This window comes from Erpetoichthys calabaricus, chromosome 2 (assembly GCF_900747795.2).
Source record: "Erpetoichthys calabaricus chromosome 2, fErpCal1.3, whole genome shotgun sequence".
NCBI lineage: Eukaryota > Metazoa > Chordata > Cladistia > Polypteriformes > Polypteridae > Erpetoichthys > Erpetoichthys calabaricus.
This window is the reverse complement of record NC_041395.2, coordinates 43,157,207-43,184,611: the sequence shown is the minus strand read 5'-3', so window position 1 is coordinate 43,184,611 and position 27,405 is coordinate 43,157,207. Positions and strand designations below refer to the sequence as shown.

Here is a 27,405-nt window from a genome sequence, read left to right as displayed (position 1 = left end):
TTAATAGAAACTGAAGCTTCTGGATTGATATACAGTAGTTTGATCCATGCACAAATGTTCGGTCCAAACCCAAATTTCTCCACTGTAGTGAAAAGGTAGTTCCATTCAATCATATCAAATGCTTTGTCTGCATCCAACGATAGATAGATAGATAGATAGATAGATAGATAGATAGATAGATAGATAGATAGATAGATAGATAGATAGATAGATAGATAGATAGATAGATAGATAGATAGATAGATAGATAGATAGATAGATAGATAGATAGATAGATAGATAGATACTTTATTAATCCCAATGGGAAATTCACATTCTTCAGCAGCAGCATACTTATACAATAAATAATATTAAATTAAAGAATGATAATAATGCAGGTGAAAAAACAGACAATAACTATGTATAATGTTAAATGTTAATGTTTACCCCCCCAGATGGAATTAAAGAGTCACATAGTTTGGGGGAGGAACGATCTCCTCAATCTGTCCGTGGAGCAGGACAATGACAGCAGTCTGTTGCTGAAGCTGCTCTTCTGTCTGGAGATGATACTATTAAGTGGATGCAGTGGATTCTCCATAATTGATAGGAGCCTGCTGAGCGCCCTTCGCTCTGCCACAGATGTTAAACTGTCCAGCTCCATGCCAACAATAGAGCTTGCCTTCCTCACCAGTTTGTCCAGACGTGAGGCGTCTTTCCTCTTAATGTTGCCTCCCCAGCACATCACTGCGTAGAAGAGGGCGCTCGCCACAACTGTCTGATAGAACATCTGCAGCATCTTATTGCAGATGTTGAAGGACGCCAGCCTTCTAAGGTAGTATAACCGGCTCTGTCCTTTCTTGCACAGCGCATCAGTATTGGCAGTCCAGTCTAATTTATCATCCAGCTGCACTCCCAGATATTTATAGGTCTGCACCATCTGCACACAGTCACCTTTAATGATCACTGGGTCTATGAGGGGTCTGGGCCTCCTAAAATCCACCACCAGCTCTTTGGTTTTGCTGGTGTTCAGGTGTAGGTGGTTTGAGTCGCACCATTTAACAAAGTCATTGATTAGGTCCCTATACTCCTCCTCCAGCCCATTCCTGGGGTATTTGACTTGAATATATTATATTAAACAGACGTTGAAGATTGGAAGCTAAGTGTCGAACTTTAATAAATACAGTTTGATATTGTGATATTACTGAAGGCAGCACTTTCTCCATCCTTCTAGCAAGGACTTTGGAGAGTATCTTAACATCGTTATTCAGAAGTGAAATTGGTCTGTATGATGCACATTGTAATAAGTCCTTATTTTGTTTAGGAAAGATAGTGATTAATGCTTGGTGAAAAATGTTTGAGGTAGAATTTTATTGTGTTTAGCTTCTGTAAATGTTGCTAATAAGAGGGGAGCTAGCTGAGTGGAGCATTTCTTATAAAATTCAGCACAATAGCCATCAGAGGACTGCTGCTTTCCCACTCTGAAGTGACTTTATACCATCTAGTAATTCTGATAGCGCCAAAGGTTTATACAATTCCTCTGCACTGAGAGTATCTATTTGTGGTATCTGTAATACATCCAGAAAAGCATTAGATTGTGTCTTGCCTTCTTTAAACCCAGTAGAATATAAGGATGTATAGTAGTCTCTAAATGTGTGAATTATATTTTTATGGTCAATGATTTTGTCTCTGTTTGTGTTGGTGATTGGTGCGATTGCACTGCGAACTTCTTCCTTGTGGATTTGCTTGAGCTAAGATCTTATTAGATTTCTGTCCATGTTCATAATAATGATGTCTTGATTTAAAAATGAGTTATTCTGTTTCTTTAGTTGTCAAGAGGTTGAGTACTGAATGCAGAGCCTGCCTTTTCCTATGAAGAGCCTCACTTGGACACCTGGCATGTTCTTGGTCTATTCTAGTAATTTCGTTGATTAGCTCTGACACCTTCTTGGTTTCCAATTTATTTCTGTTGGAAAGATATGAGATAATCTGTCCTCTTAAGAAGGCCTTCAGGGTTTCCCAGAGTATTCCAGCAGAGACCTCTGAGGATGTATTTGTCTCTAGAAAAAAGCTGATTTGTTTGGATATTAATTCTGTACAGTTCTCGTCTGCTAATAAAAGTGGGTTAAGATGCCATCTGCGAGATGAGTATGTGGGGCATAATGATTTTAGCTCCAAGATCAAAGGGGCATGGTCGGAAATAACAATAGCATCATATTTGCAAGATTTAATCGTAGGCAAGAAATTGTTATCTACAAAAAAATAATCAATTCTTGAGTAGCAATGATTCATTGGTGAGTAGGAGGAATATGTTCTTGAGTTTCGGTTAGAAATCTCCAGGGGTTTGATAGGTTGTGATCAGTTACAAATTGTGTAATTGCCTTTGCAGTGTTAAGTGAGTGATGGGAGACCTATCTAGGTCAAGATTTAAAACACAATTAAAGTCCCCAGCCATTATAATTTTATGAGTGTTCATAATGGGAATGGATACATATACATTGTGCATGAATTCCCTATCATCCACATTGGTTGCATAAACATTTGTCAAAATCACTTTACAGTTAAATAAATTACCCATGACCATCACATATCTCCCTTCAGGATCAGATATTGCATCTGATACTACAAATGAGACTGTTCCATGTATAAGAATTCCTACACCTCTAGATTTGTTTGTAAAGCTGGAATGGAATATTTGGCCAGTCCAGTCTTTTTGCAGCCGGAACTGATCCTTGCTTAATGGTGTGTCCTGTAAAAATACTATTTTAGCATTTAGACCTGTTAAGTGAGAGAATACTTTCTTTCTATTTAATTCGTGATTCAGGCCTTCAACATTCCAGCTCACAAAGTTAACTGTCCTGTCATGGAGACATTGATTCTGAATTTTTGATGTCATTTTGTAGTCTTAACTGAAAGTTGGAAAGAAGCTAAGTCTTGGGTCTGGGATGAGTGCACGACTGAAGCCAGGGATCAGGAGCCCTCCACACCTGTGTGAATGAGTGAAAGAAGATCAGCTGCAGGTAGAGTGGCTCCCCCTGCTGAAAAGCTTGAATTGAGAGAAGCAGGAGAGTCACTAGTAAGAGGAACACACCGGACTTTGTGTTTTAAAGAGATTGCTTCCAACTGTGTTTTAACCTCGGCTTTTAAAGGATTGTGTTTTTTTCTATTTTAACCTCCATGTAACACTTCCGTTTTATGGATTATTTATTTAATGACTCTTTTGATAAAGCACTGCATTTTTTTTTGTTTTTCGTCACAATTTGTGGACACTTTGTTTTTGTTTTGTTGGATTATAAATAAAAGCACTTTTGCACTTTTGTACCATCCCCTTGCTATGTTGTTGCCTCACTGTCTAGCTTATCGTTAACATTACCGATGGTGTGGAGTTCAAGGGCTCCCGAACAGCAGACGGGAGCATGGAGCAAAACCCGCATCGTCACAGGCAGAAACCGACTTGGAATGGAGGCTTTGATTGTGTGATCTTTAGAGCTTAAAGATGGGTGTAATTTTTTCAGGACAACTGCACATAAGGTGTTTTGGAATACTGTGTCCCTATTCTTGTTCTTGTCTCTGTTCCCTAATATGTTTCTGTTTGACACTCAGACGGTGGGTTATGACTCGCCTTTTCATGGCAAATTTGATGCCTTACCACTTCTTCTTTTTTTCAGGAACTATGTGATATTCTGAACTTGAACTTTTGAGTGTCTCCGCCACCCTGTATCACTCGATCAACTTCCTTTTTTTGCTTATACCACTGCTTAAGCCAACAAATAGTACGTTTTTCCTTGCCTCCACTTTGCATTTGCTGAAATTCTTTTTTCCACATGCTTTTGCCATTGTCTTTTAATCAAACACTGAACAGAAGATGATATTTATATTGATTTGCATATTAAAATATGCAAAATTATGGGAGGAGTTGGGTAGGGGCGGCAGGCACATGCACGTGCGTTACAATTCACGCTGACCAGGATTTATAGAGCTGAAGCATGTGGAAGTTGGCTTATGCACGGTTTTGTGCATAAGCACATTTACACTTTTGTCCCTATGCCATGTTTTACTGTCAGTTGTACACACGATGCTATACATGAGGCCCCAGATCTAGCATCGTCCAACTGTCACATCTTCGGTCTACTTAAAGAGGCTCTGCGTGGTTGCAGCATCATCTCTGATGATGAGGTTAAGGAAGTGGTGCAGACATGGATTGCGATGCAACCGAAAATCTTCTACTTCCAATGAATGCTTGGACATTAGTAGTGTATCAGCCTGCAGGTAGACTATGTGGAGAAGTGATATTACTGTTTGTTTCAACTGTTCACATTTACAGGTATTAGCGTGTTTGTTGTCTTTACCTTTATAAAATTTCACTTATACAGACCGTAAAGGAAGTATAGGACAGAAGCAGTATAAGCTTTTCTTATTTTTTCTCCCTTTAGTGTGACAGTTATTTGTGAGTAATGAATAGCCTCTGTCTCTTGGACAGTGGAACAGAATATTGCAGGCCTTGAAATATTTTTGTTAATTACTAAATTTTTTTTTTAGAGAAATCAGAAGAAAATGAAGCTTTAAAGGAAGGTATGTATGCAAATTTAATTACCATCAGTTACTTTCATCTAAGCAAAAATCAAACAGAGAGAAAAAGTTAAAATGAAGAATGAAGAAAACAGAATTTATTGTTCAGTGTACCACCATCCCATAATGGTAAACAACTTACAAGTACAAAGCAACAATATAAACATTTACATATGTACAGTATTTTCCTAACACCGGCGAACATATGGTTTAAGCAGCTTGCTTAGTGTCATGCAGTGTAATCCAGTACCTTGATAATTTGTCCGCATTGTAAAAAATGTAATGGCTCAGTCCACTGTAAGAGACCCATCGATCAATGTATTAATGTATTTTATGTATCCACCAATTGTGCAAACCCGCTTATTCCAGTACAGGGTCAAAGTGAGCCATTGTCTATTTCAGTAGCAATAAGTTCAAGGGAGAAAAGGAGTTGGAAAGGAAACATTGATCTTTAGCTTCAAGATGGGTTTAAAATTATTCAGGGAAACTGCTCATAAGGTGCTTTGGAACACTTGGATCTTTTGTACAGATCACTTACAACTCAAGGAAATGCACAAGGAAATACACAAAAGAAATATTAATTCTACAAATAAGATGGGATACACTGCCTTGCAGGAAGCAATCCCTGGAAAGGATTTAGGGGTTTATGTTGAAACACATTTCTGATTGTCTCAACAATTTTAAGGAGTGATTGGAAAGGCAAATGAAGTGTTGTCCTTTATGAAGGATCATCATTTCCTGGTCAGTAAAATTTTAAAAGACTTGCTTCACTTTATTTCACTAAAACAGTGTCTGATTTACCACAGAAACGGTGCCCAAATGAAATGAGCGATTCACCTTTTTAGAAGTACTTGTGAAATTCATTCATACTGAAAAAATATACATTTTATCCCTTCCAAATTAAATTTTCTTGAGTCTCAAGTTTTTGCTTTTTTTTCTGCATCTGCTTGCTAAAATCATAATACATCAATAAATCACAATATCATTGGTATACAGTATGTCTATGAATTATGTGGAATCTATTTCTGTTTGGGTTACATTTACAAATTATAGAGAACAAAAACAACTGTATGGTATCTGCTTTCATTTTCTTTTCTATTCAGTGATTTTTAAAAGAAAGTAGTAGTCTTTGGTCTGAATAGATTAAACAGAATATCAGTGGTCTTGAAACACAGTTGTAATTATTGCACTAAACAGTTTTTAGCTTAATTTGGATGAAGAAAATAGAAATTTGAATACAGGTAAGTGCACAATTTTGATCAGTATTACATATTAGTCTAAAAAAGATCTAAAGGGAAAGTTAAAATTGAAAGCAAGGAAAAACAACTATACTTTAGTATTTATAATACCTTTCTATGGTACTAACACAACCCAACAAAGCCACGTTACAAGGACGAAGTAAAATGTGCATTAAATGACTTGTTGAAGGTCACTCAGTGAGTCAGAGATGAAATCTGAGCTGACAAACATAAGCTTTACTACCTTAACTAATGGGAAACACTGTATAGCATTTTATGCTAAAGTAACACTAGTTAATACTAAAATTGAAGGGACAGCAGATACTGAGAAGACAGTACTCTTGTAAAATGACGTTTAATACAAAAAAGTGCAAAGGCCTACAGGTAGGCAAAAGATAGAATGTGGAAGACACAGGAATCAGCCTCTCAGATGGATTTAGGAGTTTAAGTTGCTGTAAAACTCTGATTGTCTAAGCAATGTGCAGAATCAATTAAAAGGCAAAGAAAATGTTAGTATATACTTTAAAAACTATCGAAGAGACATTGTATTTCCTTTGTTATCAAACCATTTTGTTTGAATTTTTATGTTTTATGCATTATACATTAGTTTAAAATATGCCTTACTAAAAATGCCTGGCATCACCCAGTTTTACCTCTGACAATGCAACATGAAACTTCTCATATTTCTCTCTAGATCCTCATAGTTAGTTATGAGCACAACAATTTGCAAAAAGTTTAATTTGCAGCAAAATTTGCTTCTTCAGAAATGAATTTACCAATTAAATCGCATTTTGCTGCCAGTGAAATTCAAACCATTGACACAAGAAGAAAGGTCTTTATTTCCAGTCTGAAAGCGTTTTCCAGAATTAACGTACTGTGATACACAATTTGCCAATTATAATGATAACCTTTTCAATCAGAATCCTAAGGATGCATCAGAGACAGAAATGAAATTTGAAACCCCACAGTCCATACACTTTGCAATTTTTTTTCTTCAGGAATTAAGAAATAAGAAAGGACAGTTGCTACGTAATGGGGGAATTTAAAGGGGTGCAAGCAGCTTTCCATATACAAAGATTTCCTGTGAAGAAAACGCTGTAATGAGTATGATGGTGTGTCTGTGTGTGAAAGACTTTCCAGAATATCACGTTTTTTAAACCTCCATGATGATTTTGAAGAGAGGCATAAACGGAATTAATGTTACAGGTATGCAGGAAATTACTTGCATTATGCAGATGTAGAAGAAAAACGCAGGTAAATATAGAAGTGTGAACAAGTTTTTAAAGAACAATATTTCTTGTTCTGTTTCCACGAGACAACCTTTAAAACTCCTCAGGAACAATTTTCAATGAATTTCATATGTCACAATTTTGAAATCGTAAACAAAATTAATTTTAATGTTAACAAACCAAACTGTGTAAAACTGAAACTTTGTTTTGCTCAATAATACTCATGAATCAATAACCTCTGTACACCATAATCCATCTTCATTATTAGAAAATGTTAAATGTAGACATGCAGAAGTATGTTTGCACTGTCAGTATTATTTACTTTGGGAGGGCTATAGCATACCACAGTCCCTGCATGTTTTTATTTGGTCCCAAATATCCTAACTAAGATGAGGCTGAAAGAAACTTATATTCAAATTCTCTCTTATGTAAATGACCAATCCCCCTTCTTTTAGATTTTCCTTTCTTTTTCGTAAATTAGAATAATCCCCAGATCAAGGATTTAGCCAGGTTTCTGCCACTACTACAATTTAACATCAAATATATTTGCAGCTATATATAACTCCAGCTCAGCAGCATTTTTATGACCATATTAAGAGGCATTCTGTGTAAAAACATCTTTCTGAATTAATTATGTCTAATTTTAGTAACCTATGTAACTTTTTGCCAATTATTAACTTACCACGCCCACAATCCTGTGGTAATAAGGATTTCCCTATTTTTTCTGCTTTTTATCTTGTTGATATTGTATTGTTCAAACTATTGAGGTGATTGAAAGTCGCAAGCTAACTTTATTACCATGAACTGCATTCAAAGATGAAATGTTTCCATTTCTTTTTAAAATATATGTTTTAAAAACTTGTACGCTGTACTTTCACTTATTTTAAAGAAAGTAGGCCGCAATCTCAAATCCTTAATTCTGAGATTTCTCAATTTCCAAGTCTCAAATGCATTTAAATGATGTCCTAGATTCTTTTCCTTTGAGTTTTTGCTTTAGTCACAGTGAAATGGAAGAGAAGAATACTGCCTTTTAAGAATCTTATATCATTATTGAAGATTTAAAATATTTACCAAAAAATATTTCTTCTCAAGGGCGGCACGGTGGCGCAGTGGGTAGCGCTGCTGCCTCGCAGTTGGGTGACCTGGGGACCTGGGTTCGCTTCCCGGGCCCTCCCTGCGTGGAGTTTGCATGTTCTCCCCGTGTCTGCGTGGGTTTCCTCCGGGCACTCCGGTTTCCTCCCACAGTCCAAAGACATGCTGGTTAGGTGGATTGGCGATTCTAAATTGGCCCTAGTGTATGCTTGGTGTGTGGGTGTGTTTGTGTGTGTCCTGCGGTGGGTTGGCACCCTGCCCAGGATTGTTTCCTGCCTTGTGCCCTGTGTTGGCTGGGATTGGCTCCAGCAGACCCCCGTGACCCTGTGTTCGGATTCAGCGGGTTGGAAAATGGATGGATGGATGGATTTCTTCTCAAAACAACTTTATTTTTTTCACTTCTAACATCTACCTTCCTGCTTTTCTTTTACAGAAACTGAAAATCAACGCAAAGCATTTGGTATGCATTTTAATTTTAATTTTCAAAACTAACTACAGTCCATCTTGTCATTACACCAATTGTACTGTAATAGAGATGAATGAATGGGTAGGATGAGGACTAGGTATCATACCAAATATTCATTAAACTTTTCAATTAATTGTGTGTTTTTTATTTTTGCTGACAGTACAGGGCAGAAACAGCATGTTAAGTGTTTAGTATTTCTTCTAAATTAAGCATTACATGAGTAACTAACCAATTAACCGGAAAATGAATAAATGATGGGTTTTTTTTAGTTTCCTCCGGGTGCTCTGGTTTCCTCCCACAGTCCAAAGACATGCAGGTTAGGTGCATTGGCGATTCTAAATTGTCCCATGTGTGTGTGTGCGCCCTGCCTGGGGTTTGTGTCCTGCCTTGCACCCTGTGTTGACTGGGATTGGTTCAGCAGACCCCCGTGACCCAGTAGTTAGGATATAGCGGGTTGGATAATAGATGGATGGATGGATGGGTTTTTTTTTAATAGTAGTTGATATATTCCATCAAGCTTTTAGGGTTTTTGTTCTTCCCATCTTGGAAATCTCTTTATTTTTTCTGTTTTGATAATGTTATTTTTTCAATTTTGTGATTTTGTGTTGATTTGTTTAATATATGGATTTTTTATGTTTTAAATGAATTGCTGTTTTTCTGAAATATTGCCAAGTATTTTGTGTTTGTCATGTTAGGAAAGTAAATTAAAAAGTAAAATTGGCTTGAAAATTACTCTGTAAGTTCAATGGATAGAAGCTGACATAGTACAACATGTTTGCCATATGGCTTATGGGTAGTTCGATCACTCACAGCACAGTGGTTGGCTGTTTTTCTAGTAGAAGTCAAGGACAAATGAACATGGATGCTCTGCTTTGGGGTTGCACCATTGTTGAACGACGAGCTGTAGTGAGTTTTCTTTGGTTAGAGGGTTTTAAGCTGGCTGAAATTCACCGAAGGATGTTGGCTCAGTATGAAAGTGAAAATAGCATGATTTAAAGAAAAGTTTATGATTGGGTAGAAAGATTTCAAGTAGGAAGAATATGTGAAACCTATGAATATCAGTCTGATTAACCATCAACATCGCACACAGAAACCCAGATCTACATGGCGCCTGCCTTCATCAGAGAAGAATGACGGATTACGTTGTCCACTGTTTCTGTAATATGACATAAGACATGATGACTTTGGGTAGCATAAAGTGTATGGAAGATAGGTACTCAAAGAGCTTACTTATCTGCACAAGCAACAGTGCGTGGAGGTTTCCACTTATTTATTGAAATTTTATGAAGAAGATCTGAATGACTTGCTGTGGATTGTCACCGGATATGAGACATGGGTCCGTCACTGTGAGCTGAAAAGCAAGAGACAAAGCATACAGTGGAACAACCATCTTCTCCAGTAAAGAAGAAATTTCAACAACAGCTCTCTGTCAAGAAAATCATAATGACCTTCTTTTAGGACATTAAGGGTCCTATTCTGGTGTTTTCTCAGGACTATGGGCAGCCAGCAACCACTGCAATGTACTGTGCTATGCTTAGAGAGAAACTGAAGCTTGCAAATATCTAGAAAAGAAGAGGAGTGCTGTCAAAAACAGTGTTGCTGTCACAACACACATCCCCATGCCGTGGCCACAATACTGGAGGTAATGCAACAGCTGTTGTTTGAATGTCTTCCACATCCCTATTACAACCCTGATCAAGCATCATGCAACTATCACATCTCTTTTCCACTTAAAGAGGATCTATGCTGTCGCAGGTTCACCTCTGTTGATTAGGTTAAGGAAATGGTACAGTCCTGGATTGGGGACCAGCCGAAAAGCTTCTTCTCCCAAGGAATGAAGACGTTAATGAAACAATACAAGAAATGCATTGAACTGCTGGAGACTATGTGGAGAAGAGTTAGTTGCCTTTACTTTTTAAATCTCCTTCGTTCAGACAGTAAAGGCAGTACAGAATAGAAGCAGTATGGTAAGTTTCTCCCTTTTCGTCCTCATTATATGTGACAGTTATAGGTGAGTAATTAGTAGCCTCTCTCTCCTGCACTGTGGAACAGAATATCACAGACAATTAAATATTTTTGTTAATTATTACATGTTTTCACTTTTTAGAGAAATTACAAGAAGAAAATAAAGCTTTAAAGAAAGGTATGTATGCATCACTATCAGCTAATTTAACTTAAGCAAACATCTATAAGAGGGACAATGATAAAATGAAACAAAATGAAAAATACAGATTTTTTTTCAATATACCACCAACCTATAATGATTTTCAGCTCCAAGCAACTTACAAGCACAGAGCAACAGTATAATCATTTACATACAGTATGTGTTTTCTTAACACTGGAGGGCAAATGGTGTAAGTGACCTGCTTAGTGTCATGCAGTGCAATCCAGTACCTTGATAATTTGTGCACACTGCAAAAAATATAATCAATGGTCCAGTCCACTATAACAGACCCATCGATCAATGTGTTAATGAATTTTAGGTTTCTAGCAATTAAGTGAACCCACTTATTCCAGTAAAGGTTTAATGTGAGCCATTGTTTATTTTAGTAGCAATACATATAAGGCAGAAACCAACTTGGAATTGGAGGCATTGGTTGTGTGATCTTTAGAGCTTCAAGATGGGTTTAAATTATTCAGGGCAACTGCACATAAGGTGTTTTGGAACACTGTCCTTTTTCTTTTCCTTTTCTCTGTTTCCTAATACACTTCTTTATGACACTCAGACGGTGGGCTACGGGTCTCCTTTTCACATCGACTTTGATGCCTCACCACTTCTTCTTTATTTCAGGCACTATCTGATATTCTGAACTTGAACTTTCAAGTGTCTGCACCACCCTGTATCACTCAATCAACTTCTTTTTTTTTTGCTTATACCACTGCTTAAGCCAACAAATAGTAAGTTTTTTCCTTGCCTCCACTTTGCATTTGCTGAAATTCTTTTTTCACATGCTTTTGCCATTGTCTTTTAATCAAACACTGAACAGAAGATGATATTTATATTGATTTGCATATTAAAATATGAAAAATTATGAGAGGAGTCGGGCAGGGGCGGCAGGCACGTGTCTTACATTTTACGCTGACCAGGATTTATGGAGCTGAAGTGCGTGGAAGTTGGCTTACGCATGGTTTTGTGCATCTGAATTTTTTTGTGCATAAGCACATTTCCGCTTTTGTCCCTATGCCATGTTTTACTATTAATTGTACACGCAGTGCTATACATGAGGCCCCAGATCTAGCATCGTCCAACTGTCACATCTTCGGTCCACTTAAAGAGGCTCTGAGTGGTTGCAGCGTCACATCTGATGACGAGGTTAAGAAAGTGGTGCAGACATGGATTGGGAAGCAACTGCAAAGCTTCTACTTCCAAGGAATGAAGACATTAGTGAAACAATATAAGTAGTGTATAGGCCAGCAGGGAGACTATTTGGAGAAGTGATATTACTGTTCTTTTCAACTGTTCACATTTACTGGTATTAGTGTGTTTGTTGTCTTTACCTTTTTAAGTAAAAAGAAGAAAGTAAAAAAACAGAATTTATTGTTCAGTGTACCACCATCTTATAATGGTAATCAACAACAAGCAACTTACAAGTACAAAGCAACAATATAAACATTTACTTAAGTATGTTCCAATCACCGGCGAACATATGGTTTAAGCGACTTGCTTAATGTCATGCAGTGTAATCCAGTACCTTCATAATTTGTCCACATTGTAAAAAACGTAATGGCTCAGTCCATTGTAAGAGACCCATCGATCAATGTATTAATGTATTTTATGTATCCACCAATTATGCAAACCCGCTTATTCCAGTACAGGGTCAAAGTGAGCCATTTTCTATTTCAGTAGCAATAAGTTCAAGGGAGAAAAGGAGTTGGAATGGAAGCTTTGATCTTTAGCTTCAAGATGGGTTTAAAATTATTCAGGGAAACTGCTCATAAGGTGCTTTGGAACACTTGGATCTTTTGTACAGATCACTTACAACTCAAGGAAATGCAAAAGTCTAATTGTTAAGCTTAAGTCTTACAGTATTAAGTGATCTGAAGAATTTGCAGAAACTGAGGAGGCAAGAAAAATAATTCAAAAAGAGCTGGATTATCCCAATAACTGGACAAGGTCTTGGAAAATAAAGTTTAATGTAGAAAATTGCATAGGTATAAATGTACACAAAAGAAATATTAATTCTACAAATAAGATGGGAGACACTGCCTTGCAGGAAGCAATCCCTGGAAAGGATTTAGGGGTTTATGTTGAAACACATTTCTGATTGTCTCAACAATTTTAAGGAGTGATTGGAAAGGCAAATTAAGTGTTGTCCTTTATGAAGGATCGTCATTTCCTGGGGCCTCATGTATAACGGCATGCGTAGAACTCACACTATAACATGGCGTAAGCACAAAAGCGGGATTGTGCGTACGCACAGAAAAATCCAGATGCAGGAATCTGTGCGCACACAAAATTTCACGTTCTTCCACTACATAAATCCCGATCAGCGTGAAAAGTAACGCACGTGCACGCGCCTTCTGTCCCGCCCCAACTCCTCCAAGAATTACGCCTCTTTGAATATGCAAATCAATATAAATAACCTTCTGTGAAAAGACAATGGGAAAAGCACAGGGGAAAATATAAGAATTTCAGCGAATACCAAGTGGAGGCAAAGGAAAAACGTACTATTTGTTGGTTTAAACAGTGGTATAATCAACAAAAGAAAGCTGATCGAGTGACAGAGTGTCGGAGAAACTCGAAAGATCGAGTTCACAAAGTCGCACAGTACCCGAAATAAAAAAGAAATCACATATCAAAGTCGCCGTGAAAAGGCAACTCGCAGCGGACCGTCTGAGTGTCATATGAAAGCTTATTAGGGTACAGACAAAAAAAATTGGCACACAGTGGGGAAAAAAGCACGAAATGTCAACTTTAATCTCGAAATTTCCACTTTAATCACGTAGTTTATTTTGCCATTAAAGTAGAACATCATAAACTTCATCTTAAAATCGTTTATTTTACTAGTTTCTCAAGTAGCACATTAAATGCTTTGTTCTGTATTTGATCTTCTATGTGCTCTGTGTGTGTGAATCACTACGTGCTTCCGTTCTTTCTCTTTCTCCGACAGGACACAGAATCCATTACATTCGAGATATTACAGCTCTCTGAATAATTAAAATACTGAGATGTATACGTGATATCATTTTCATGATGATAGCAATGAAAGCATGTTATTAAACATGGGAACACGGTGGCGCAGTGATTGTTCATATCTCACGCAAGAGGCTTGCTGCGCCATGTGCGACCTTCGATGAAATAATTTATTACAGAAGTACTGTCTCTTTCAAACGTACTTTTCTTTCTCCAAATACCCAATTGCCACACAATCAGCTCTGTAATAGACGTTAAGCCATCTGTAAGCTTAGAATGCCGATTCTTCAAAACTTTTAAGGAACATTGAAATATCTTCATGTTTAATTATTCTATCCGTCTATCCTTCCAGTGTCGCGTCAGCACCAGCAATAATACAGCGCAAGGCAGGAGCTATCCGTGAACCAGCTATACGCTGCGGCACTGTGTCCTCACATGTTTATTAACAATGCAGATTATTTAAATGAAGTTAAAGTTTTATCTGTATACTATAAGCAACATATTTTGCTGCATTTCATCATAAAAATGATATTGTCAACATACGCACTTTATACAGTAGCACAGGTTGTGCAATATTATAACTGTAGGGTAAATTTACAGTGAGGTAATTGTACTTATAAGTATAAACAGTTCTGCAAGGAGCACTTGATGGACTGATTGAGTGCGTTTATAGTTCTTGGGATGAAACTGTTTCTGAAACGCGAGGTCCGTACAGGAAAGTCTTTGACGCTTTTTGCCGTGGTTGAGGTAGTGTGTACTTGAAACTGTATACCGATAATTCTCTTTCCGATCAGCTGCTGCTGTGATTCACACTCAGATACAGTGATATAAATACTCCGAGTGGTGCAGTGAGAGTAATATGGAAAAAGATGATCCGCAGTGGCAACCCTTAATGGGAGCAGCAAAAAGAAGAACAAGATGCAGTGAGCCTAACAACGCTAAAGCAGTTATGGTATTTGGAATACTATGGCTATTCCCTGGACCATTATATTGCTACAGGTTAATTACAATCAGATGCATTACACTAATAAACAATATGCAGTTAATTTCAGTGTATTTATAAAGCCACGTCAGGAATGTGGAGCTAAGAAAGAAAGGGTGATCACACAGGAACAGTAGCACTGCTTTGACACTGGGTGCCGCCAGTCTGCAAAACCGAGCGGAGAAATTGCGTACGTCAAGTTATGAGGTACTGTGGAAATGTGTGTGGCTTTACGCCAAGTTTAGGTTTTATACATCGCGATTTGAGCGTGGAAACATTCGTACGCAACATTTCTGTGCGTACGCACCGTTTATACATGAGGCCCCTGGTCAGTAACATTTTAAAAAGACTTGCTTCACTTTATTTCACTGCAATAGTGTCTGATTTACCACAGAAAAGGTGCCCAAATGAAATGACTGATTCACCTTTTTAGAAGTACTTGTGAAATTCATTCATACTGAAAAAATATAAATTTTATCCCTTCCAAATTACATTTTCTTGAGTCTCTCTTTCATTTTCTTTTCTATTCAGTGATTTTTAAAAGAAAGTAGTAGTCTTTGGTCTGAATAGATTAAACAGAATTTCAGTGGTCTTGAAATACAGTTGTAATTATTGCACTAAACAGTTTTTAGCTTAATTTGTATGAATAAAATAGAAATTTGAATACAGGTAGGTGCACAATTTTGATCAGTATTACATATTAGTCTAAAAAAGATCTACAGGGAAAGTTAAAATTGAAAGCAAGGAAAAACAACTATACTTTAGTATTTATAATACCTTTCTATGGTACTAACACAACCCAACAAAGCCACGTTACAAGGACGAAGTAATATGTGCATTAAATGACTTGTTGAAGGTCACTCAGTGAGTCAGAGATGAAATCTGAGCTGACAAACATAAGCTTTACTACCTTAACTAATGGGAAACACTGTATAGCATTTTATGCTAAAGTAACACTAGTTAATACTAAAATTGAAGGGACAGCAGATACTGAGAAGACAGTACCCTTGTAAAATGACGTTTAATACAAAAAAGTGCAAAGGCCTACAGGTAGGCAAAAGATAGAATGTGGAAGACACAGGAATCAGCCTCTCAGATGGATTTTGGAGTTTAAGTTACTGTAAAACTCTGATTGTCTAAGCAATGTGCAGAAGCAATTAAAAGGCAAAGAAAATGTTAGTATATACTTTAAAAACTATCGAAGAGACATTGTATTTCCTTTGTTATCAAACCATTTTGTTTGAATTTTTATGTTTTATGCATTATACATTAGTTTAAAATATGCCTTACTAAAAATGCCTGGCATCACCCAGTTTTACCTCTGACAATGCAACATGAAACTTCTCATATTTCTCTCTAGATCCTCATAGTTAGTTATGAGCACAACAATTTGCAAAAAGTTTAATTTGCAGCAAAATTTGCTTCTTCAGAAATGAATTTACAAATTAAATCGCATTTTGCTGCCAGTGAAATTCAAACCATTGACACAAGAAGAAAGGTCTTTATTTCCAGTCTGAAAGCGTTTTCCAGAATTAACGTACTGTGATACACAATTTACCAATTATAATGATAACCTTTTCAATCAGAATCCTAAGGATGCATCAGAGACAGAATTGAAATTTGAAACCCCACAGTCCATACACTTTGCAATTTTTTTTCTTCAGGAATTAAGAAATAAGAAAGGACAGTTGCTACGTAATGGGGGAATTTAAAGGGGTGCAAGCAGCTTTCCATATACAAAGTTTTCCTGTGAAGAAAACGCTGTAATGAGTATGATGGTGTGTCTGTGTGTGAAAGACTTTCCAGAATATCACATTTTTTAAAGACATACTGCATCTCCATGGTGATGTGGAAGACAGGCATAAACGGAATTAATGTTACAGGTATGCAGGAAATTACTTGCATTATGCAGATGTAGAAGAAAAATGCAGGTAAATATAGAAGTGTGAACAAGTCTTTAAAGAGCAATATTTCTTGTTCTGTTTCCACGAGACAACCTTTAAAACTCCTCAGGAACAATTTTCAATGAATTTCATATGTCACAATTTTGAAATCGTAAACAAAATTAATTTTAATGTTAACAAACCAAACTGTGTAAAACTGAAACTTTGTTTTGCTCAATAATACTCATGAATCAATAACCTCTGTACACCATAATCCATCTTCATTATTAGAAAATGTTAAATGTAGACATGCAGAAGTATGTTTGCACTGTCAGTATTATTTACTTTGGGAGGGCTATAGCATACCACAGTCCCTGCATGTTTTTATTTGGTCCCAAATATCCTAACTAAGATGAGGCTGAAAGAAACTTATATTCAAATTCTCTCTTATGTAAATGACCAATCCCCCTTCTTTTAGATATTCCTTTCTTTTTCGTAAATTAGAATAATCCCCAGATCAAGGATTTAACCAGGTTTCTGCCACTACTACAATTTAACATCAAATATATTTGCAGCTATATATAACTCCAGCTCAGCAGCATTTTTATGACCATATTAAGAGGCATTCTGTGTAAAAACATCTTTCTGAATTAATTATGTCTAATTTTAGTAACCTATGTAACTTTTTGCCAATTATTAACTTACCACGCCCACAATCCTGTGGTAATAAGGATTTCCCTATTTTTTCTGCTTTTTATCTTGTTGACACTGTATTGTTCAAACTATTGAGGTGATTGAAAGTCGCAAGCTAACTTTATTACCATGAACTGCATTCAAAGATGAAATGCTTCCATTTCTTTTTAAAATATATGTTTTAAAAACTTGTACGCTGTACTTTCACTTATTTTAAAGAAAGTAGGCCGCAATCTCAAATCCTTAATTCTGAGATTTCTCAATTTCCAAGTCTCAAATGCATTTAAATGATGTCCTAGATTCTTTTCCTTTGAGTTTTTGCTTTAGTCACAGTGAAATGGAAGAGAAGAATACTGCCTTTTAAGAATCTTATATCATTATTGAAGATTTAAAATATTTACCAAAAAATATTTCTTCTCAAAACAACTTTATTTTTTTTTCACTTCTAACATCTACCTTCCTGCATTTCTTTTACAGAAACTGAAAATCAACGCAAAGCATTTGGTATGCATTTTAATTTTAATTTTCAAAACTAACTATAGTCCATCTTGTCATTACACCAATTGTACTGTAATAGAGATGAATGAATGGGTAGGATGAGGACTAGGTATCATACCAAATATTCATTAAACTTTTCAATTAATTGTGTGTTTTTTATTTTTGCTGACAGTACAGGGCAGAAACAGCATGTTAAGTGTTTAGTATTTCTTCTAAATTAAGCATTACATGAGTAACTAACCAATTAACCGGAAAATGAATAAATGATGGGTTTTTTTTAGTTTCCTCCGGGTGCTCTGGTTTCCTCCCACAGTCCAAAGACATGCAGGTTAGGTGCATTGGCGATTCTAAATTGTCCCATGTGTGTGTGCGCGCCCTGCCTGGGGTTTGTGTCCTGCCTTGCACCCTGTGTTGGCTGGGATTGGTTCAGCAGACCCCCGTGACCCAGTAGTTAGGATATAGCGGGTTGGATAATAGATGGATGGATGGATGGGGTTTTTTTTAATAGTAGTTGATATATTCCATCAAGCTTTTAGGGTTTTTGTTCTTCCCATCTTGGAAATCTCTTTATTTTTTCTGTTTTGATAATGTTATTTTTTCAATTTTGTAATTTTGTGTTGATTTGTTTAATATATGGATTTTTTATGTTTTAAATGAATTGCTGTTATTCTGAAATATTGCTAAGTATTTTTTGTTTGTCATGTTAGGAAGGTAAATTAAAAAGTAAAATTGGCTTGAAAATTACTCTGTAAGTTCAATGGATAGAAGCTGACATAGTACAACATGTTTGCCATATGGCTTATGGGTAGTTCGATCACTCATAGCACAGTGGTTGGCTATTTTTCTAGTAGAAGTCAAGGACAAATGAACATGGATGCTCTGCTTTGGGGTTGCACCATTGTTGAACGACAAGCTGTAGTGAGTTTTCTTTGGTTAGAGGGTTTTAAGCTGGCTGAAATTCACCGAAGGATGTTGGCTCAGTATGAAAGTGAAAATAGCATGATTTAAAGAAAAGTTTATGATTGGGTAGAAAGATTTCAAGTAGGAAGAATATGTGTAACCTATGAATATCAGTCTGATTAACCATCAACATCGCGCACAGAAACCCAGATCTACATGGCGTCTGCCTTCATCAGAGAAGAATGACGGATTACGTTGTCCACTGTTTCTGTAATATGACATAAGACATGATGACTTTGGGTAGCATAAAGTGTATGGAAGATAGGTACTCAAAGAGCTTACTTATCTGCACAAGCAACAGTGCGTGGAGGTTTCCACTTATTTATTGAAATTTTATGAAGAAGATCTGAATGACTTGCAGTGGATTGTCACCGAATATGAGACATGGGTCCGTCACTGTGAGCTGAAAAGCAAGAGACAAAGCATACAGTGGAACAACCATCTTCTCCAGTAAAGAAGAAATTTCAACAACAGCTCTCTGTCAAGAAAATCATAATGACCTTCTTTTAGGACATTAAGGGTCCTATTCTGGTGTTTTCTCAGGACTATGGGCAGCCAGCAACCACTGCAATGTACTGTGATATGCTTAGAGAGAAACTGAAGCTTGCAATTATCTAGAAAAGAAGAGGAGTGCGGTCAAAAACAGTGTTGCTGTCACAACACACATCCCCATGCCGTGGCCACAATACTGGAGGTAATGCAACAGCTGTTGTTTGAATGTCTTCCACATCCCTATTACAACCCTGATCAAGCATCATGCAACTATCACATCTCTTTTCCACTTAAAGAGGATCTATGCTGTCGCAGGTTCACCTCTGTTGATTAGGTTAAGGAAATGGTACAGTCCTGGATTGGGGACCAGCCGAAAAGCTTCTTCTCCCAAGGAATGAAGACGTTAATGAAACAATACAAGAAATACATTGACCTGCTGGAGACTATGTGGAGAAGTGTTAGTTGTCTTTACTTTTTAAATCTCCTTCGTTCAGACAGTAAAGGCAGTACAGAATAGAAGCAGTATGGTAAGTTTCTCCCATTTCGTCCTCATTATATGTGACAGTTATAGGTGAGTAATTAGTAGCCTCTCTCTCCTGCACTGTGGAACAGAATATCACAGACAATTAAATATTTTTGTTAATTATTACATGTTTTCACTTTTTAGAGAAATTACAAGAAGAAAATAAAGCTTTAAAGAAAGGTATGTATGCATCACTATCAGCTAATTTAACTTAAGCAAACATCTATAAGAGGGACAATGATAAAATGAAACAAAATGAAAAATACAGATTTTTTTTCAATATACCACCAACCTATAATGATTTTCAACTCCAAGCAACAGTATAATCATTTACATACAGTATGTGTTTTCTTAACACTGGAGGGCAAATGGTGTAAGTGACCTGCTTAGTGTCATGCAGTGCAATCCAGTACCTTGATAATTTGTGCACACTGCAAAAAATATAATCAATGGTCCAGTCCACTATAACAGACCAATCGATCAATGTGTTAATGAATTTTAGGTTTCTAGCAATTAAGTGAACCCACTTATTCCAGTAAAGGTTTAATGTGAGCCATTGTTTATTTTAGTAGCAATACATATAAGGCAGAAACCAACTTGGAATTGGAGGCATTGGTTGTGTGATCTTTAGAGCTTCAAGATGGGTTTAAATTATTCAGGGCAACTGCACATAAGGTGTTTTGGAACACTGTCCTTTTTCTTTTCCTTTTCTCTGTTCCCTAATACACTTCTTTATGACACTCAGACGGTGGGCTACGGGTCTCCTTTTCACATCGACTTTGATGCCTCACCACTTCTTCTTTATTTCAGGCACTATCTGATATTCTGAACTTGAACTTTCAAGTGTCTGCACCACCCTCTATCACTCAATCAACTTCTTTTTTTTTTGCTTATACCACTGCTTAAGCCAACAAATAGTAAGTTTTTTCCTTGCCTCCACTTTGCATTTGCTGAAATTCTTTTTTCACATGCTTTTGCCATTGTCTTTTAATCAAACACTGAACAGAAGATGATATTTATATTGATTTGCATATTAAAATATGAAAAATTATGGGAGGAGTCGGGCAGGGGCCGCAGGCACGTGTGTTACATTTTACGCTGACCAGGATTTATGGAGCTGAAGTGCGTGGAAGTTGGCTTACGCACGGTTTTGTGCATCTGAATTTTTTTGTGCATAAGCACATTTCCGCTTTTGTCCCTATGCCATGTTTTACTGTTAATTGTACACGCAGTGCTATACATGAGGCCCCAGATCTAGCATCGTCCAACTGTCACATCTTCGGTCCACTTAAAGAGGCTCTGAGTGGTTGCAGCGTCACATCTGATGACGAGGTTAAGAAAGTGGTGCAGACATGGATTGGGAAGCAACTGCAAAGCTTCTACTTCCAAGGAATGAAGACATTAGTGAAACAATATAAGTAGTGTATAGGCCAGCAGGGAGACTATTTGGAGAAGTGATATTACTGTTCTTTTCAACTGTTCACATTTACTGGTATTAGTGTGTTTGTTGTCTTTACCTTTTTAAGTAAAAAGAAGAAAGTAAAAAAACAGAATTTATTGTTCAGTGTACCACCATTTTATAATGGTAATCAACAACAAGCAACTTACAAGTACAAAGCAACAATATAAACATTTACTTAAGTATGTTCCAATCACCCGCAAACATATGGTTTAAGCGACTTGCTTAGTGTCATGCAGTGTAATCCAGTACCTTCATAATTTGTCCACATTGTAAAAAACGTAATGGCTCAGTCCATTGTAAGAGACCCATCGATCAATGTATTAATGTATTTTATGTATCCACCAATTATGCAAACCCGCTTATTCCAGTACAGGGTCAAAGTGAGCCATTGTCTATTTCAGTAGCAATAAGTTCAAGGGAGAAAAGGAGTTGGAATGGAAGCTTTGATCTTTAGCTTCAAGATGGGTTTAAAATTATTCAGGGAAACTGCTCATAAGGTGCTTTGGAACACTTGGATCTTTTGTACAGATCACTTACAACTCAAGGAAATGCAAAAGTCTAATTGTTAAGCTTAAGTCTTACAGTATTAAGTGATCTGAAGAATTTGCAGAAACTGAGGAGGCAAGAAAAATAATTCAAAAAGAGCTGGATTATCCCAATAACTGGACAAGGTCTTGGAAAATAAAGTTTAATGTAGAAAATTGCATAGGTATAAATGTACACAAAAGAAATATTAATTCTACAAATAAGATGGGAGACATTGCCTTGCAGGAAGCAATCCCTGGAAAGGATTTAGGGGTTTATGTTGAAACACATTTCTGATTGTCTCAACAATTTTAAGGAGTGATTGGAAAGGCAAATTAAGTGTTGTCCTTTATGAAGGATCGTCATTTCCTGGGGCCTCATGTATAACGGCGTGCGTAGAACTCACACTATAACATGGCGTAAGCACAAAAGCGGGATTGTGCGTACGCACAGAAAAATCCAGATGCAGGAATCTGTGCGCACACAAAATTTCACGTTCTTCCACTACATAAATCCCTATCAGCGTGAATAGTAACGCACGTGCACGCGCCTTCTGTTCCGCCCCAACTCCTCCAAGAATTACGCCTCTTTGAATATGCAAATCAATATAAATAACCTTCTGTGAAAAGACAATGGGAAAAGCACAGGGGAAAATATAAGAATTTCAGCGAATACCAAGTGGAGGCAAAGGAAAAACTTACTATTTGTTGGTTTAAACAGTGGTATAATCAACAAAAGAAAGCTGATCGAGTGTCAGAGAAACTCGAAATATCGAGTTCACAAAGTCGCACAGTACCCGAAATAAAAAAGAAATCACATATCAAAGTCGCCGTGAAAAGGCGACTCGCAGCGGACCGTCTGAGTGTCATATGAAAGCTTATTAGGGTACAGACAAAAAAAATTGGCACACAGTGGGGAAAAAAGCACGAAATGTCAACTTTAATCTCGAAATTTCCACTTTAATCACGTAGTTTATTTTGCCATTAAAGTAGAACATCATAAACTTCATCTTAAAATCGTTTATTTTACTAGTTTCTCAAGTAGCACATTAAATGCTTTGTTCTGTATTTGATCTTCTATGTGCTCTGTGTGTGTGAATCACTACGTGCTTCTGTTCTTTCTCTTTATCCGACAGGACACAGAATCCATTACATTCGAGATATTACAGCTCTCTGAATAATTAAAATACTGAGATGTATACGTGATATCATTTTCATGATGATAGCAATGAAAGCATGTTATTAAACATGGGAACACGGTGGCGCAGTGATTGTTCATATCTCACGCAAGAGGCTTGCTGCGCCATGTGCGACCTTAGATGAAATAATTTATTACAGAAGTACTGTCTCTTTCAAACGTACTTTTCTTTCTCCAAATACCCAATTGCCACACAATCAGCTCTGTAATAGACGTTAAGCCATCTGTAAGCTTAGAATGCCGATTCTTCAAAACTTTTAAGAAACATTGAAATATCTTCATGTTTAATTATTCTATCCGTGTATCCTTCCAGTGTCGCGTCAGCACCAGCAATAATACAGCGCAAGGCAGGAGCTATCCGTGAACCAGCTATACGCTGCGGCACTGTGTCCTCACATGTTTATTAACAATGCAGATTATTTAAATGAAGTTAAAGTTTTATCTGTATACTATAAGCAACATATTTTGCTGCATTTCATCATAAAAATGATATTGTCAACATACGCGCTTTATACAGTAGCACAGGTTGTGCAATATTATAACTGTAGGGTAAATTTACAGTGAGGTAATTGTACTTATAAGTACAAACAGTTCTGCAAGGATCACTTGATGGACTGATTGAGTGCGTTTATAGTTCTTGTGATGAAACTGTTTCTGAAACGCGAGGTCCGTACAGGAAAGGCTTTGACACTTTTTGCCGTGGTTGAGGTAGTGTGTACTTGAAACTGTATACCGATAATTCTCTTTCCGATCAGCTGCTGCTGTGATTCACACTCAGATACAGTGATATAAATACTCCGAGTGGTGCAGTGAGAGTAATATGGGAAAAAGATGATCCGCAGTGGCAACCCTTAATGGGAGCAGCAAAAAGAAGAACAAGATGCAGTGAGCCTAACAACGCTAAAGCAGTTATGGTATTTGGAATACTATGGCTATTCCCTGGACCATTATATTGCTACAGGTTAATTACAATCAGATGCATTACACTAATAAACAATATGCAGTTAATTTCAGTGTATTTATAAAGCCACGTCAGGAATGTGGAGCTAAGAAAGAAAGGGTGATCACACAGGAACAGTAGCACTGCTTTGACGCTGGGTGCCGCCAGTCTGCAAAACCGAGCAGAGAAACTGCGTACGCCAAGGTATGAGTTACCGTGGAAATGTGCGTGGCTTTATGCCAAGTTTAGGTTTTATACATCGCGATTTGAGCGTGGAAACATTCGTATGCAACATTTCTGTGCGTACGCACCATTTATACATGAGGCCCCTGGTCAGTAACATTTTAAAAAGACTTGCTTCACTTTATTTCACTGAAATAGTGTCTGATTTACCACAGAAAAGGTGCCCAAATGAAATGAGTGATTCACCTTTTTAGAAGTACTTGTGAAATTCATTCATACTGAAAAAATATAAATTTTATCCCTTCCAAATTACATTTTCTTGAGTCTCTCTTTCACTTTCTTTTCTATTCAGTGATTTTTAAAAGAAAGTAGTAGTCTTTGGTCTGAATAGATTAAACAGAATATCAGTGGTCTTGAAATACAGTTGTAATTATTGCACTAAACAGTTTTTAGCTTAATTTGTATGAATAAAATAGAAATTTGAATACAGGTAAGTGCACAATTTTGATCAGTATTACATATTAGTCTAAAAAAGATCTACAGGGAAAGTTAAAATTGAAAGCAAGGAAAAACAACTATACTTTAGTATTTATAATACCTTTCTATGGTACTAACACAACCCAACAAAGCCACGTTACAAGGACGAAGTAATATGTGCATTAAATGACTTGTTGAAGGTCACTCAGTGAGTCAGAGATGAAATCTGAGCTGACAAACATAAGCTTTACTACCTTAACTAATGGGAAACACTGTATAGCATTTTATGCTAAAGTAACACTAGTTAATACTAAAATTGAAGGGACAGCAGATACTGAGAAGACAGTACCCTTGTAAAATGACGTTTAATACAAAAAAGTGCAAAGGCCTACAGGTAGGCAAAAGATAGAATGTGGAAGACACAGGAATCAGCCTCTCAGATGGATTTTGGAGTTTAAGTTACTGTAAAACTCTGATTGTCTAAGCAATGTGCAGAAGCAATTAAAAGGCAAAGAAAATGTTAGTATATACTTTAAAAACTATCGAAGAGACATTGTATTTCCTTTGTTATCAAAACATTTTGTTTGAATTTTTATGTTTTATGCATTATACATTAGTTTAAAATATGCCTTACTTAAAATGCCTGGCATCACCCATTTTTACCTCTGACAATGCAACATGAAACTTCTCATATTTCTCTCTAGATCCTCATAGTTAGTTATGAGCACAACAATTTGCAAAAAGTTTAATTTGCAGCAAAATTTGCTTCTTCAGAAATGAATTTACAAATTAAATCGCATTTTGCTGCCAGTGAAATTCAAACCATTGACACAAGAAGAAAGGTCTTTATTTCCAGTCTGAAAGCGTTTTCCAGAATTAACGTACTGTGATACACAATTTGCCAATTATAATGATAACCTTTTCAATCAGAATCCTAAGGATGCATCAGAGACAGAATTGAAATTTGAAACCCCACAGTCCATACACTTTGCAATTTTTTTTCTTCAGGAATTAAGAAATAAGAAAGGACAGTTGCTACATAATGGGGGAATTTAAAGGGGTGCAAGCAGCTTTCCATATACAAAGTTTTCCTGTGAAGAAAACACTGTAATGAGTATGATGGTGTGTCTGTGTGTGAAAGACTTTCCAGAATATCACATTTTTTAAAGACATACTGCACCTCCATGGTGATGTGGAAGACAGGCATAAACGGAATTAATGTTACAGGTATGCAGGAAATTACTTGCATTATGCAGATGTAGAAGAAAAACGCAGGTAAATATAGAAGTGTGAACAAGTCTTTAAAGAGCAATATTTCTTGTTCTGTTTCCATGAGAAAACCTTTAAAACTCCTCAGGAACAATTTTCAATGCATTTCATATGTCACAATTTTGAAATCGTAAACAAAATTAATTTTAATGTTAACAAACCAAACTGTGTAAAACTGAAACTTTGTTTTGCTCAATAATACTCATGAATCAATAACCTCTGTACACCATAATCCATCTTCATTATTAGAAAATGTTAAATGTAGACATGCAGAAGTATGTTTGCACTGTCAGTATTATTTACTTTGGGAGGGCTATAGCATACCACAGTCCCTGCATGTTTTTATTTGGTCCCAAATATCCTAACTAAGATGAGGCTGAAAGAAACTTATATTCAAATTCTCTCTTATGTAAATGACCAATCCCCCTTCTTTTAGATTTTCCTTTCTTTTTCGTAAATTAGAATAATCCCCAGATCAAGGATTTAGCCAGGTTTCTGCCACTACTACAATTTAACATCAAATATATTTGCAGCTATATATAACTCCAGCTCAGCAGCATTTTTATGACCATATTAGGAGGCATTCTGCGCAAATACATCTTTCTGAATTAATTATGTCTAATTTTAGTAACCTATGTAACTTTTTGCCAATTATTAACTTACCACGCCCACAATCCTGTGGTAATAAGGATTTCCCTATTTTTTCTGCTTTTTATCTTGTTGATATTGTATTGTTCAAACTATTGAGGTGATTGAAAGTCGCAAGCTAACTTTATTACCATGACCTGCATTCAAAGATGAAATGTTTCCATTTCTTTTTACAATATATGTTTTAAAAACTTGTACGCTGTACTTTCACTTATTTTAATGAAAGTAGGCCGCAATCTCAAATCCTTAATTCTGAGATTTCTCAATTTCCAAGTCTCAAATGCATTTAAATGATGTCCTAGATTCTTTTCCTTTGAGTTTTTGCTTTAGTCACAGTGAAATGGAAGAGAAGAATACTGCCTTTTAAGAATCTTATATCATTATTGAAGATTTAAAATATTTACCAAAAAATATTTCTTCTCAAAACAACTTTATTTTTTTTCACTTCTAACATCTACCTTCCTGCATTTCTTTTACAGAAACTGAAAATCAACGCAAAGCATTTGGTATGCATTTTAATTTTAATTTTCAAAACTAACTACAGTCCATCTTGTCATTACACCAATTGTACTGTAATAGAGATGAATGAATGGGTAGGATGAGGACTAGGTATCATACCAAATATTCATTAAACTTTTCAATTAATTGTGTGTTTTTTATTTTTGCTGACAGTACAGGGCAGAAACAGCATGTTAAGTGTTTAGTATTTCTTCTAAATTAAGCATTACATGAGTAACTAACCAATTAACCGGAAAATGAATAAATGATGGGTTTTTTTTAGTTTCCTCCGGGTGCTCTGGTTTCCTCCCCACAGTCCAAAGACATGCAGGTTAGGTGCATTGGCGATTCTAAATTGTCCCATGTGTGTGTGCGCGCCCTGCCTGGGGATTTGTGTCCTGCCTTGCACCCTGTGTTGGCTGGGATTGGTTCAGCAGGCCCCCGTGACCCAGTAGTTAGGATATAGCGGGT

The 27,405-nt window shown here is 36.5% G+C and overlaps 1 protein-coding gene across 21 annotated transcripts in view; it reads left to right on the top strand.

Moving 5' to 3' along the window:
* The window catches only part of LOC114669639 (E3 ubiquitin-protein ligase TRIM39-like), a 117,008-nt gene that overhangs the window by 42,656 nt on the left and 46,947 nt on the right, over positions 1-27,405 (top strand). For 4 of the 21 annotated variants that reach the window (XM_051922394.1, XM_051922395.1, XM_051922381.1 and 1 more), the window contains 6 exons: positions 4,516-4,548; positions 8,538-8,564; positions 10,678-10,713; positions 17,740-17,766; positions 19,880-19,915; positions 26,916-26,942. In XM_051922394.1, the coding sequence (XP_051778354.1) occupies positions 4,516-4,548; positions 8,538-8,564; positions 10,678-10,713; positions 17,740-17,766; positions 19,880-19,915; positions 26,916-26,942 (186 nt within the window). The remainder of the gene's footprint in view (positions 1-4,515; positions 4,549-8,537; positions 8,565-10,677; positions 10,714-17,739; positions 17,767-19,879; positions 19,916-26,915; positions 26,943-27,405) is intronic. The other 17 variants (XM_051922397.1, XM_051922383.1, XM_051922391.1 and 14 more) reach the window with 12 other exon arrangements.